General features: G+C 35.2%; 1 protein-coding gene across 1 annotated transcript in view; it reads left to right on the top strand.

Annotated features, from left to right (window-relative positions):
* Positions 1-14,061, top strand: part of RSPO3 (R-spondin 3) — an 86,779-nt gene extending 72,718 nt beyond the window's left edge. Inside the window, 1 exon segment of the mRNA XM_045499492.1 lies at positions 12,854-14,061. Coding sequence (XP_045355448.1) covers positions 12,854-13,047 — 194 coding nt within the window. The 3' untranslated portion in view covers positions 13,048-14,061.
* Positions 14,062-15,201: the final 1,140 nt, after the last annotated feature.

Raw genomic sequence — 15,201 nt, forward strand, 5'->3', positions numbered from 1 at the left:
AGCCTGGAGCCTGCTTTGGATTCTGTGTCTCCCTCTCTCTCTGCCCCTCCTCCACTGGCACTGTGTGTGTGTCTCTCTCAAAAATAAATAAACATTAAAAAAATAAAGAATAATAATAATAATAAATAGCACTCATTAAGACAAGTTGTTTGAAATACTGGGTAATCATGGCATGCTTGCATATGTAAGAATAACATCAAAGCATCTCTCTCTATATCTGTCCTTCCCCCAAATACAATGATAGGCATGAAACCAAGAAAAGAGAGTATTATTTATCTTTCATTTAAGTTTTTCAACAAATATTTATTGAGTATCTACTACATACTACCTGCCCCACTCTGGAGCAATGGTACCAGTGCTTTACCTGTGTACCTGGTATGTGGCCCTCATACGCCTCAAGGTTCTCTGTGTACAAACTTGTGCAAATGAATCAGAAAACTACTGCTAGAAGCCCCAGTATTATCTACCCACCAACAAAATAACCTGTTCTGAGAATTGTGTTTCTTTTGAAATATTTTTATAGGGAATCAAAATTAAAGTTGAGTTTCTACAAAGAAAAGTTCATCATTTTTGCGATTATTACTACGTTCTTCCTAATATTACAAAAAGTAGAAGTATCATTCAGTATCACCTTGACTTACTACAAAAGCGCCTAGAAATATAGATAAAAATTCATCCGATAGTATATTGTTATACACTTAGGTACCCAATCAAAACAATGGAAGGAAATGAACCAGTTGGCAGCAAAGAAATAGGACATAGGGATAATATCAATGTTGGGAGAGAAAGTCCACATATAGAAGATTGAGTTTCCAAAGAATGAAAGTAATTCTTTAATTGCTTCTGCATTAATAAATGCTTATTAGAGGACCATATTCTTTTTTCTCACAACATGTTGAGTTTGTGAAGAAAAAAAGAGGATGCAAATGTTAATTTGGCATATGGAAAATATGTTTGGTAAGAAAAAGTTAAAAGTCATATAGCCTATCAGAGTCTGTTAATTTTAAAGGTTCAAGCAGCTGGGGTGCCTGGGTAGCTCAGTCGGTTAGGTGTCCGAAGTGCTGACAGCTCAGAGCCTGGAGCTTGCTTCAGATTCTGTTGTCTCTCTCTCTCTCTCTCTCTCTCTCTCTCTCTCTCTCTCTCTGCCCCTCCCTGGCTTGCACTCTGTCTCTCCTTCTCTCTTAAAAATATACATGTAAATAAATAAATAAATAAATAAATAAATAAAGGTTCAAGCATCTGAAGAACCCTTATAATAAGATGAATCTCCTTTTAGACATGTTAAAAATTAAATGCGAAAACAAGCTTTCTATCTCTGAATTGATATTTTAGGGGCATTTGGGTGGCTCTGTTGGTTAAAAGTGTCTGGCTTTGGCTCAGATCATGATCTCTTGGATTGTGAGTTTGAGCCCCACAGCTGGCTTTGTGCTGACAGCTCAGAGCCTGGACTCTGCTTCGGATTCTCTGTCTCCATTGCTTTCTGCCCCTCCCCTGCTTGCTTGCTCTCTCTCTCTCTCTCTCTCTCTCTCTCAATCTCTCTCAAAAATGAATAAACATTTCAAAGAATTGAATTGATATTTTAAATCCACCTAAAAAATAGAACTTTTCCATTTATGGTGGAAAGGAACCGACAAATAAATATGTACATATATAGTTATATTTATACACAAACATAGACACACATTTGCTGAACATGTGCCCACCTCCCCAGCTCTCCTCTCCCACCCTAACACCCATCAATGCGGTGATAAAAGGAGTACAGTGAAAGCTGTAAAATGAGATGTCATAAAATCTTACTAATCTTGTTTAATTATAGGGTCCATATTTCTAGGTTAGTGAACATTCAATTGCTAAAATATTTTAGAGAAATTAAATCAGTTGCATTCCACTCAAGTATATGTAACCACTATTGATGAAGTAATTACAAGGAGCTATCTTGCTGGTTATAGAAATGCATGTGGCAAGTATTTCCAATTAAGAACAGATATTTGCACGAACAGAGTAGGATAAAAAGTACTTAAAACAGTTTGCATTATCTGCCATAAGTGAAATATGCCGCTTATCATCTTATTTGCCTCATGAATGAAATTTATTTCTTATAAATTTTAATATAATACAGGCTAAGTGAGATTTTTCTGTTTTCCATACTAGTTAAGAAATCCATAGTTTGAGGGGTACCTGGGTGGCTCAGTTGGTTACGTATCTGACTCTTGACCTCAGTTCAGGTCTTGATCTCTGGATCATGGGTTCAAGCCCCATGTTGGGCTCCATATGTGGAGCCTACTTTAAAAAAATCAATAGTTTGAGATAGCATCTGTAATTAAACTTTTTTTTTCTAATACTGAAGCAAGGTGAAAACATTTGAGAATGAGATGCATTAAAAAAGTGAGCTTTACATAGGTAATCAATAAATAGCTGAAAATAGGGGCGCCTGGGTGGCGCAGTCGGTTAAGCGTCCGACTTCAGCCAGGTCACGATCTCGCGGTCCGGGAGTTCGAGCCCCGCGTCAGGCTCTGGGCTGATGGCTCAGAGCCTGGAGCCTGTTTCCGATTCTGTGTCTCCCTCTCTCTCTGCCCCTCCCCCGTTCATGCTGTGTCTCTCTCTGTCCCAAAAATAAATAAACGTTGAAAAAAAAAATTAAAAAAAAAAAAATAAAATAAATAGCTGAAAATATTAAATTATAGCTATAGAGGTGTATAATATCTCTACTAAAAATATCATTGAGTAACACGTGCTAAATAGGAGATTTGGTAGTTGTTTTTCCCTCTGTGATGTAATTCCAGATCAGAGTTTCATTTTTTCCCCAATAGAACAACAAAAAAGAAAAGAAAGAATGGGCTGTGGTACAATGAGAATTAGACATCAGAATCAACTAGTGCATAAAATGATGAAAGAGCTTAGAATAGTATCAATGTTTCTTATATAATCAATCACTGCAAATGTGTCAGCAAGTATGAGGCATCCCCTTCTGTCAATACAACCAAGTAGACAATCTGGGTTAGGCAGGAAGTACAGCATAGTCAAACATGGCTATCAACACTCCTTTCACTGTCTCAGAAGAACAAAATTCTGAGACAAGTTCTTGGAACAAATGGAAATTTATCCAAATGAAAATCAAATGATAAATGCCAAGAGAATATTCTTTCCTTGGAATTCTTTCAGTTCTTCAGCTTAACCAGCTGGAATGAATTTTCAAGTAGCATTTTGTTCAGCCTTTTGAAATGAAGGATTTTTCTGTTAATTGGAAAGCTATATTTCATCAAAGATGAAGACTGTGCTCTTGGCTTAGTGATTCTCTTTCTAAAAAAATAATAAGAGAGAGAGAGAGAGAGGCATTTGGTGGATATTTACCCTCAACAAATTCCAGAACATGTATTTCAAGTGTGAAAGACTGAGCTGTGAGCCTATATACATACCTAACTAAAGAAAACTGGGGAAAATTCAAATACCAGTGTTATTCTAAGCTCTGCATGAAAACTCGGTATTATACTGTGCTCCCTCCTGAGAGGAATATGTAAGGACAGAAAAAAAAATCAAACGTTATTAACTCTCAGAATCAAATATTGATACAACTGACGTTTTTGGTTTTCTAAGGTAAATGAAATTGCATAAGGCAACAAATTTAAGGATTCTTTATTCTGTTACTTTAACATGTGTTTTGAGGACAGGAATAGCATGATTGTCAACTCAGAAAGATTTAGAGCAAGAAAATAAAATTAACCAGGAAAAAAATATTTAAGACTCAGATTTTCAACACAACCTACACTTTAGACAGTACTTGCAACTTAATTGTTGATTAATGATATGTTAAATACACATTTAAAATTTAAATTGACACAGAATTAAGCAAACTGATTTATCACAAAGAATGTGAAAAGTTCTTCAAAGGAGTTAATTATACTGTAATACTAAAGAAATAATGTTTCCAGCCTTCTTAAGGGAATCCCAGGATAAGTAGTCTGAATGACAATTATGTATTCTGTTTTATAATAATTTTATAAGAAAGCCTATTTATGATGCTATTTATATACTTTAAGTCTGGCAATATGCGTATGATAGGAATGATCAAAGAGGTTATTTTACTGTTTTTTAAAAATATTTAAATTGCTGCAATAGATTTTTTAAAGAATGATGTGAAAGAAATATTTGACATAAAAATTCCTTAGACTCAGACATATTTTGTACCTTGACATATAAGCTGATGGTCTATAGCAGCAGGCAGCATAAGCCTCAGATGGGCATGAGGAGAGAATTGTAAAAAAAAATAAACTCATCAACTTTTTTGAAATAGCCATTAATATTTGAGAAGACTGGTCTAAACTGAAAATTTCAGAAAGGACATTTAGCAGTGCAACTAGGCAGGCTTCAGTCATTTTTTAAATAGTGGAGCCAGCCATACCATTATCTAAATTTCTAAAGAAAGCAATATACACATTAATCCCCCATTATAAGTTTATAAACAGTATATAAAACCATCAAAATATTATATGCAGAGTGATTTTTTTCCTTAAGAGACCAGCTAATATTCATTCCACAAACTGGCCATGAATTTTACAGTAAAAGTAGTGAACTAAATTTGACTGAATTTAATAGGTGAAATTTACCAGCACACCCTTTGACAATAAGTGAAAATCAGAATAAGTTTACATGCTTATCCAATAGATACAATTTCATAAGATCCAAGATCTAGTTCAAAACATATTATACAAACATGCTTAGATCAAGAAATTTTCAACATATGAATTAATGTGCGTGATTTAGTTTCCAAGAGTTTTATAATCTAACCGAATGTGGTGGGTAGAATCTCAAAGAGATTTTGCATTGAAAGAAAACAACAAACAAACAAAAAAGAACATTGCAAACACTAATTACAAATGAATTTTAATCAAAAGGTAGTTGATTCAAGAGAAATAAGCTTATATAAAAGAATACTAAACTTAAAGTAGTTATGTAAGTGAAATAGTTATAGAAATTGTAATGCCCTATGTTTTTTTTAATATTATAAAATTAAAATATAAGATACCTTTTACTTTCATGATGAGTAGGTTGTAAATATTGCAAATAGTAAAAAAAAAAAAAAAATCTTTGGGTGCTTTCTCCTTTGCACTTTTAACTATTCTTTTAACACTGATGATTTACAACCGGAAGACATTTTAGTATGCATAGTATGCAATATCCAGTATCTTTAACAGTTTGTTTTGGACTCTAGCTAATGTCCCTCTTGAGTGCAAAGAGTCCAGGCTAAGGTTCTGGTCAGCAGAAGGAATGAGATGGAATGGAGTTACCTTGGGTGAAAGGGCCGTGGAAATTTCTGTCAGCACATAGAGCTAAAATTCAAAATTTCAGATCCTGAATCTTCAGTGAGTGATGAAATTACTTAAACAACAGAGGGAAAAACTGTCAAGGCAAACTGAAAATAATCAATTCCTAAGGAAAGTATTCGATTTCACAAAAGAAAGTTTATTGTACTAAAGCAGATCATGAAAATAAAGGTTCTAAAAAATTGTGATTTTAGATATTTATGATGTTTGCTATAAATAAAATGATTTATATTAGGACTGCATTCATGCCTTACTGGGATTTTTAAACTTAAATCATTAGAGTTTCTCTTTCTCCCTTTTGATATTGAGTGTAACAAAATATAAAAATCTCTGATAATTTTATTAGGATTTCAGAAATGTAGCAGTGGTAGTTTAGAGGTAAAATAAAGTTTCTAAATAAGATATAAATGGCATAATATGTAAATAATTTCCAAAACCCACAGTACTACATCCTACATTTTTGTGACTGGGAAGGTGATGGAAATACTGAAAAATAAGTAAACTGTAGCAGTAAGAAAGAAGGAAGAGAGGCAAGAATGTGGTGACTGGATGGTGCTGACATAAAACATCTCTTTCAAAATGCTGGTAGGATCTGATGAGCAACTTGCTGCTCAGAATTCAAATTACAAGAGGTTAAGAAAGTATACTGTAAACCATAATTTCTATCAAACTCTCTGTTGTGTTTAGTCCACACCCTTTCCTTTTTTTTTTACTCAGTAGCTTAAATATGAACTAAAACAAGGATGCCGTGCCACAGTGTGCTCTGTTAAGATGTGATGGGGGGCAGAAGAGCATTGTGGTTAAAAGCCTCATTGTCCTCAGTGTTAGATGGAGGTTATAGTAGAGTTTTTAGACCCAACGCTCTCCCTTAGAAGTGTGCCTGGTATGTGTAAGTGTCCATTAAACTTTAATTATCATTACTCTTACTATTTTTAGAAACAGACTGCCCTGTCATCTTCACCATGGTTACTGCAACAGGCTAGTAATTGGGAGTTACTGAGCAAAGAGGGTAGAAATACAAATAACCTAGCCTAAGAAAAGGTGAGGGAGTGAGGAAGGTCCCTCTGAAGGGGTGACATGTGGGCAGAGAATTAAACACAAAGTCTGAGTTAGAGCAAGGGATGTAGAAAGTGCATTCTAGTAAATGTATCAAATACATGGGGTCAGGAAACATAGTGGGTTCTGGTGAGTAAAGTGCAGGAGTGAGTAGGAACAGAAGTATGAGGCCATTAAGAAACTTAGGTTTATCCCTTTCACCTCCTAAAATTTATACTCAGTGTGTTACAGTCAGAGCAATCTTGTTTCTGAATTCCCAAAAAGAATGCAACACAAATAGATTGCATCTCATATATTAGTCCTTTTCGAATGGTGGGAAAATGCTATTTCAGTCTTAATATGTTTTAATGATCAGAGCTATCTTTGCAAAAATGGTTCAAGGTAATTTCCCAAATTAACAGCATTTGGTGGAGTCTGTAATGCTATGCTAAATTATTTTTCTGTGAATAATTAATCAGAAGCATCTTGGAAGTTAAGTAGAAATGCAATGAAATTAATTCAGGTATTAAACTAGAGAGTAAATAATTCAGGTAGCTTTAAACTTCAGTTTGGATAATTTAAGTGCCTATTTTCAAAAAGCTATCCATTCCTTTATATTTTCACTATATTTGTTATAAACTCCTAGGTTAAAATAATAGCAAGGAAATGAGTATTCCAATTTTATTTTTTAAAAAACAAAAGATAAAAAGTTTGAATGTATTTCTCAAGTTAATTCTACTTGGTAATAATACAGCTGAGAAGGTCTGACTTTCAACCTGTTCTTTACCACTGGGTCAGGCTGTCCTGTGTTGGTATAGCTCACAATTCAAAAGCCTTTAAATATGTATCTACCTACTAGATCACAATTGCCGAAGAAGTAATACTACAGCAATTTCCCCTCCTCTTCAAAATTCCCCCAGTGATATATTAACTAAAAAGAAAAATTTCCTTCCTCTATACATAAAAGTAAGGTCAATTCTAGATTTATAAATCATCAGGTTAACCCCATTTTCACATCATTTGTGCTTTTTTAAGGTATAAAACCATGCATTTCCAATTGAACTTCATTCCACACCCAATAATGACAAAAGACCTAGAAATAATAAACTTTATATTTTAATGGGATATTTACTTAATTGGTTTTAGTTATAATAATTGATATTTAATCCTCAGTCTAGGGTGTGGGATACATTTTTAGCTTTTTGAGAAAATTTCTAACAGCTTGCCTTGGAAGTGAAGCTCCATAAAGCTCAATGGCTCCCCTTAGTGATGTCTTGCAAGAAATTCACCAAGAAGCCACCTTCATAAAGACTTCTGCACAGACATTTCTAAACATTCAGAAAATTGTGAATTAATATTCACAATTTGACTAATTCTCAACAAATAAATCCCATCTGTGATTCTGGGGAACGCAACTTTTTTATTTATAACCCTATTACATTTTAAAAGGTAATTGAGCATTTTCCAGTTTTCATTTTTCACTTGGAACTTAAATATGTAATACAAAATTTAGGAAAAATAATTCAGGCCCATTTCCTTTTCTCTCCATTCTTTTTTACATGTTTATTCCTTTTAGCTCATATTTCTATTTGAACAGGTTTTTAAAAGACAGTCTGCAACTAATTTTCATTTTGTATCTAGGTGTCTATTCCAGATACACCTAACCAGAAAACTTGCCTTAAAAACTAGTAGCTACAGTATGTGAAAAAAACATACTTTATATATAAGAAATTAAATGAGAAACCGTGAGATGTGAAATAAATTCTAAGAGTATACATTTAGGGAAATTGGATCTCCTCTTGGTCTATAGCTATGGTTCTTTTTTTTTTTTTCAAATTTTAAAAATTTGTTTTTATTTATTTTTGAGAGTGAGAGAGACAGGCCATGAGCAGGGGAGGGGCAGAGAGAGAGGGAGACACAAAATAATGAAGTAAGCTCCGGGCTCTGAGCTGTCAGCACAGAGCTGGACACAGGGCTCAAACTCACGAACTGCGAGATCATGACCTGGGCCGAAGTCAGACATTTAACCAACTGAACCACCCAGGCGCCCCTACAGCTATGGTTCTTAATTATGGCTGCACATCAGAATAAACTAGGAGTGAACTTATTATTCACTATAGGTTCCTGGGGCCCATCATAAAAGCTACTGAATCATAAACTCCAGGTGTGGGGCCTAGGAATATGTATTTTTCAAAGTCACCTATACTTGGAAACCTGGTCTGCAGAAGGCCCTAGGAGGTGCTTAGATAAATGACTATATTATTTCTGTATTAATAATAAATAATTTCACTATCACAAAAACATCAATCATGTATTCAATTACATGATAGTGGTTTGCAATGAAATATTAAATAACACATGTCTAGAATGGTCTGCACAGAGATTTTAGGTACTCTTAAAAGTTAAGGCTCAAAAATAAATACCTGTCACTGCCTATACTCCCTCTATGGATTCTAATTACTTTCAAAGTGTCCCTGAAATAAAAAAAATAATGTCACATGTCAGAGTATCCCATTGGCCTTTTGTAAACTAGTCACAGAAATATCCAAACTCTGCCTTGCTCTCGGATTCTGATTCTTGCCCTTTTCCAGTTTTCAGTATCACTGATCCTCAGGACTAACTCCCAACATGGCAGTTGAGTCCAGTATATCGTTCCAGCTTCTCTGAGTAATGTCCTATATATAGACTCTGATCAAACCAAGGAAGTCTACTTTTTTCAGCTCCCCAGATTCATCATGTCCTTGCATGCCTTCATTGACAATATTGTTCACTGCCTGACATGCCCTTTTTCCCTCCGTGGCCTGGCAAATGCTCATTCATTCTTTAAGGCTCAGCTGAAACATCACCCTGTCTGGGGAGTTTTCTTTCGATCTCCATTGGCAGAGTTCAGTGCTTTCCTTGCTGTGCTCCCAGTAGGATCTTGTTCATGCTTCTCTCTATTTTAGCATTAGCTTGTAACTATAATTATTATGCCTGTCTCCATATCTCATTAGTGTCCCCAGGTTTTAGTGCACATTTTGGCATGGAGTAGAGGCTTAATTCATGTTTGTGTAATGAGTTAATAACATTAGCTTTTACTTCACCCATGATTGATGTGTGCCCAGCACTATGCTAAGTGCATTGTAAGTATCTCATGTAATCTTTACAACATTTAGTAGGTAGTAATGATTATCCGTATGTTAAATATCAGAGAGCTAATCCTGAGAGATACCAACAAATTGTCAAAAGCCACACAACTCGTTGGTGACATACCTAGAATTTGAACACTGTGTTTTTCTGACTTTAAAAACACCATTGTTAAACAAATGTTTGCACCATAGTGCTTCTCTGCAAAGGCTCAGAATGTGCTCGATTGCTAATAGCAATTTCTCTTGGACAGTGTCTATCTAACACTGCCCTCATACCTGGAACATCGAGGGATGATGAACATTCTTTTAATCGTGAGAGCCCTCTACAACCCAATTCCATTATCTGTGTGCATGTGTATACATGCCTAAGCAGTGAATGACAAAACACAAACATATATGTAAGATTGTGATAACTGGAATGCCTAGTTTGCAAAATTATCCAAAAAAAAAAAAAGTATAAAAACAACTATTGATCCCATCAATAAAAAGTCAGCAGAATAGAAAAAAAGTCCCCTTTAATGAAAACCTACAAAATTTCCCCAATTGCACGTGATTTTTAATGGACTGCAGCCACTCTTCTGCATTTCTATTTTATTTCTTGGACAAGAAGAAAATATATTATTTATGCAAAAGGGTAGTTAGTATTTCCAACCACTAACACATGGCGCGTAAAAAATAATAATCCCATTCTTCTATTGTGCAATCACCCTTTGTTGGGCAACAACAATGTACAATGTGCTAGTTTCCTGTTGCTTTACTAGAGCCTCCCCTTACACTCACCGCCCAGACAAAATAGTTATTCCTTGGATAATAAAACTATAATACTGAGTTTCAAGCTACTTCCAAAAATGTGTCTGCCTGTCTTAAGAAATAATCATATCAGTTTGCTAATAAGCAGAAATACACTGTAAGTTGAGTATGTTGTCACATGTGGCTAAAAAACATACAAATCAATCTGTAACCAAGAAAGAAACAATATATTTCTTATGTATCCAGAACATTATGGTTAAGATCACAGCTGTAAGATATTGGACCATCATCAAGAGAACAATGTCAAACACTGAACTTTTGGATAATTTCCATAAAAATTTTGTTTGGGGTCAGTAGTTTTTATGGAATTCTGGAATGATTTTCACTGACCGTTTTTTTAGAGTTGAACTTGAACACCTCCAAAATGCTCCTCAAATGGAAATATTATGTAATCTAACCTTTGCAGCCATGTCCTTCTGAAAACCAAGCACAAATCATGAAAACCAGCATTTCTTTCTTTCAGTTTGTACAGTTTCATGAAAATTACATTAGGCTACATATTTAAGAAGGTAAATTTACTCTTCAGTTTTCTCTGTTTTGTTACCAAGTTCCTGTCAGCACTTCAAAGGTGTTAATAATTAAAGCCAGAATAAGAAAAAAACAAAACCAAACCTGGATTCCTTCCACCAAAATTTTATCAATCCAGCAATATTCTTTTAAGTGAAAGAACAATGGAATTGGTGAATCAGTGTAGAACTAGCTCAGCTCTAGCCATAATATTCAACTCTTAACATTTTTTGTTCATATCCAAACAATTTGACTGCCTTACAGTGGTCTGAATTCTCATTTTTGTTAACTGTCTTTAAAGTTTAGAATTTGGAGGTGCACTAGGTCGAGCCCAATGAAGCAAGTTTTCATAAAGCAGCTGGAAGGTTTTACAAATATAATCTCAGACAAAGCTAGTTGTGGCCTAAAATCATTAATCCAAAGAGACTGTGTTGGCTAAGGATATATATGCAGTATTAATAATATTGCTCCCTAGGATTCTGTAACCAGAGCTCAAGGAAAAGAAAGCCAAACCACTGAATTCAATATCTGCAGCCTATTTCAGGACATGAAAATATTTTGGTTCTCTCGTGCAAATAAAGTCTCCAAAATACTTTTGTCCAAAATGATCCTTTGTAGACAGATACTAATTGCAAATGTTACACGTCTCAGTCTGTGGGGATATACATTATCAGAATTTGTCCCACATCAAGGAGTTAGTAGGTTCTTAATTTTCATTTCCTATGATTTTGATTTAATTCAGTACTTTCTCATTGGAATATATGTAGCAATGGATGTTACTAACACCATTCCCCGGAAATTATTTTGCACTTTAGAATATATATGTATGTATGTGTGTGTATACATATATATAATGTTTACATGATTATAAAATATTTAGTTAATTTGCTGTCCAGAAATAAATAAAAACAGTCTATCCAATTTGGTGCAAGTCTCATGCACTTTGCTCAGATTACTCTCTTCCCCTAAAACTCTCAGCAAGTTTCCAATACCAACAGAATGAAACAGTTTCCACCCTGGCTCCAGTCTACCTTGCAGTATGTCTTCCCACATCAAAACCTTAATATCATGTTGGTTCCACTTTTTAAAATGCTCTATACTGTGAATATGAACTAAATCTATAGTTCAGACCCAGTTCAAGATCAGAGACCTCCATTGAATCCAGTGTATATCCAATAAATATTTGCTCATTTGATTGATAGAGACACAGTGTTCCTGCCCTTGTAGCTTATACCATAGGGTTATTGACAAGTTATAGTTGCCACCACCCCTGCATGTAATTGCAAAGGAAATTAATTTCAACATATAAATATTTGTGTTGAACTAAGGTACAGTTATCCTGGTTATTTGCGTATTTGTTATGCAAACCAGTTTTCTTTTAGTAGATGGCATGCAGTTATATCAGCAGACTGCAAATATGTAACTACTACTTGGAAAAATTTAAATACAAAACAGTGCCTTAAATGGGAGCCAGATAGCAAAATACACATTAAAATTTTCTTATATGGCGGGAATGTATTCAAAATTTTATATTAAATATTCAAAACTATAATGTATATTACCAACTATAGAACCCTCTAAGACTGTTTAGAATTATCATATATCCATTGCTTCCTTATATTTTGTGCTTCATGTTTACATTTCTTAAAATATAATACAGACTTAATCGAAAGTAGTTGAATAATTTAAATAGTAATTTGGGGTCGCCTGGGAGGCTCAGTCAGTTGAGCGTCTGACTTCGGCTCAAGTCATGATCTCGCGGTTTGTGAGTGCAGGGCCTGTGTCGGGCTCTGTGGTGACAGCTCAGAGCCTGGAGCTTGCATCGGATTCTGTGTCTCCCTCTCCCTCTGTCCCTCCTCCCCTCACACTCCATCTCTCTCTCTCTCTCTCTCTCAAAAATAAGTAATAAAAGCAAAAAAAATTAAATAGTAGATATTTAGTATCTATGAGTACGATTTGCAACAGAGAAGTTTAACTCATTTTTTAAAACTTAGAATAACCAAAGAGAGCATAGTTGAGTATATTTTTTAAAGGTGTATTCTTTCATTTTAGGAAAAAAAGAAAGGGAGAGGAAAAGAAAAAAACTTAATAAAGAAGAAAGTAAGGATGCAATACCTGATAACAAAGGTCTGGAACCCAGCAGAGAAACTCCAGAACAACGAGAAAACAAAGACAAACAGCAGCAGAAGAAGCGAAAGGTCCAAGACAAACAACAGAAATCGGTATCAGTCAGCACTGTACATTAGAGGGTCCCATGAGATTGTTGTAAACTCATGATGCTGCTATCTCAACCAGATGCCCAGGACAGGTGCTGTAGCCATTAGGACCACAAATGGACAACGTGTCAGTTACTGCTCAATCTAAACAACATTCCAAATAGTTGCTATAGTCTTCATACAAGCATAGTTAACAACAAAGAGCCAAAAGTTCAAAGAAGGGATGTTTTCAAATGGTTATCTTACATGCTTCTGTGCATTCCTGAGAGACAAGAAATCTTGTACATAACTATCAATAGGCTATAAGATGCAACAGCGTAATGATGACATCTGGAGAAGCACCATCTTTTCCCTATAAAAATAATTGTTCAAGCTATTGCTTTAAGAAGCGAAAAGATAGTTCTGCAAATTCAAAGATGCATTATCCCTTCAAAGTAATATAAGAGATCAGGGAAGAGAAACAGCCTTGTTTTGTCCAGGAGATCTAGAGAGTGCTCAGATACTAGGGCCTGGCATTTGGAATCATAGAATTTCTCAGCACAGAAACAACCGTGTTAAGATTGGTTCTATTGCCCTCACCCTGTCCTTCTGCAAGAAACATGAGAGTGTACACCAGAGTTAAGAATACCATATGGGATTGGAGAAAGGCAAAATGTGGAAGAAACCATAGCATTGGAGATGATTTCTGTGCTTTACAAGACTGTGAAGTGTTGTGATTACTGGGAACAGGTCTCCAATCTATGTCAGCACTGTGTGGTTCAGCCTCTGCTACCCCTCAGGTTATATAAGTCTGTAAACATGTACCTGTAACTTCCACAAACAAAATCATACCTATTAGAAGAAAATTCTGATTTCATAGAAAACAAAAGCTAGAGCAAGGAGAATAGAACATGTTTGCAAAGTCATGTGTTTTCTGAGGGAAAAACAATGTTATTACCTGCTTAATGGTCCACCTGGAACTAAAAGGGATACTACTTTCTAATAAGGTGTGTCTAGTAGGGGGGAAAGCCACCACAATAAATATATTTGTTGATAGTTTTTAAAGTTTTGTTCATTTTGTTTTATTGTTTGTTTTTATTGGAAAGCTGTTACTCTTACAAACTCGTGAATTAGGAAAGAGGATTCTGTATCCTATGTAATTTGAACATATTACATTTCTCAATGTTTGTTTTTTGAATCCACCTTTATGTAAGTACATAGAGATTTACTTATAGGATATTAGGAGATATTTATTCAACTTCTCTCTTACTCAACAAAATTCTACTATAGATGCATAAGCCTCCCAAAATTATTTCACTGCTCCCCATTCATTGTTTAGAAATTGGCATCTTTCCTTGTATGTCAGTTCCTCCTGCATCTTGAACATTTGGCCTTTTCTTCTCCATATTTTCTCAGTCTGTGGATCTCTTTTGGGGATTGAAGTCACCCTAGCTGAAGGCCTCACCAGTGTTTCACAGAGGACACAGCCAGCCCAGGGCAAGAGGAGGCATCTCTGAGCGAGCAGTACAGGAGCTCATGGCCCACCTTAACCTTCTGTTGTAATGGAAGGATGCATGATTGCTCTGCCCACTACACTGCCTAGCCCTCTAAAGATCATGCTTCCTGAAGAATTGGCAATGACTCTGGCTTCTGGCTGCCTATCTCTGGTCACCCCTTTTCCACCAACTGTACTGTTCATGTAGACTGCTTGCCTTAATTCGTTTTTCGTTTCTTTTTTTGTCTTCCAAGATATAAAATTTTTGAATGATGCATTTCTGTTTCTTATTCTGGTGTTTTCTTTTCTAGTCTGCATGAGATAAGTGTTTCAACCAACTAGATCGATTCCCAAAGTACAAAAACAATTTTATTCTCAACTATAACTTATATCACCAAGGAGAAATAAAAATGTTCCCACAAGACCATATTAAATGGAAGTATATTCCCATGTTCTAGAACTTTTGGATGGTTTCAGACACCATCTTTGTCCTCAGTCTTATCTAGTCAAGCTTAAGTTAAGGACAAATTATTTGTGTCTCTTTCTATGTTTATCATATCTCCATTCTTTCAAAAAGCAATTACTGGGAAGGTCTATGCCTGCAAATGAGGTGCTGGAAAATGGTCTAAATCAACAAAGATGTAAAAATTGTGGCAACGACTATCAAGTCTTCCCAAGGGTTTTGACTCAAGACTTTTACCCCAAGATCC

The sequence above is a fragment of the Leopardus geoffroyi genome, chromosome B2 (genome assembly GCF_018350155.1).
Source record: "Leopardus geoffroyi isolate Oge1 chromosome B2, O.geoffroyi_Oge1_pat1.0, whole genome shotgun sequence".
Taxonomy (NCBI): domain Eukaryota; kingdom Metazoa; phylum Chordata; class Mammalia; order Carnivora; family Felidae; genus Leopardus; species Leopardus geoffroyi.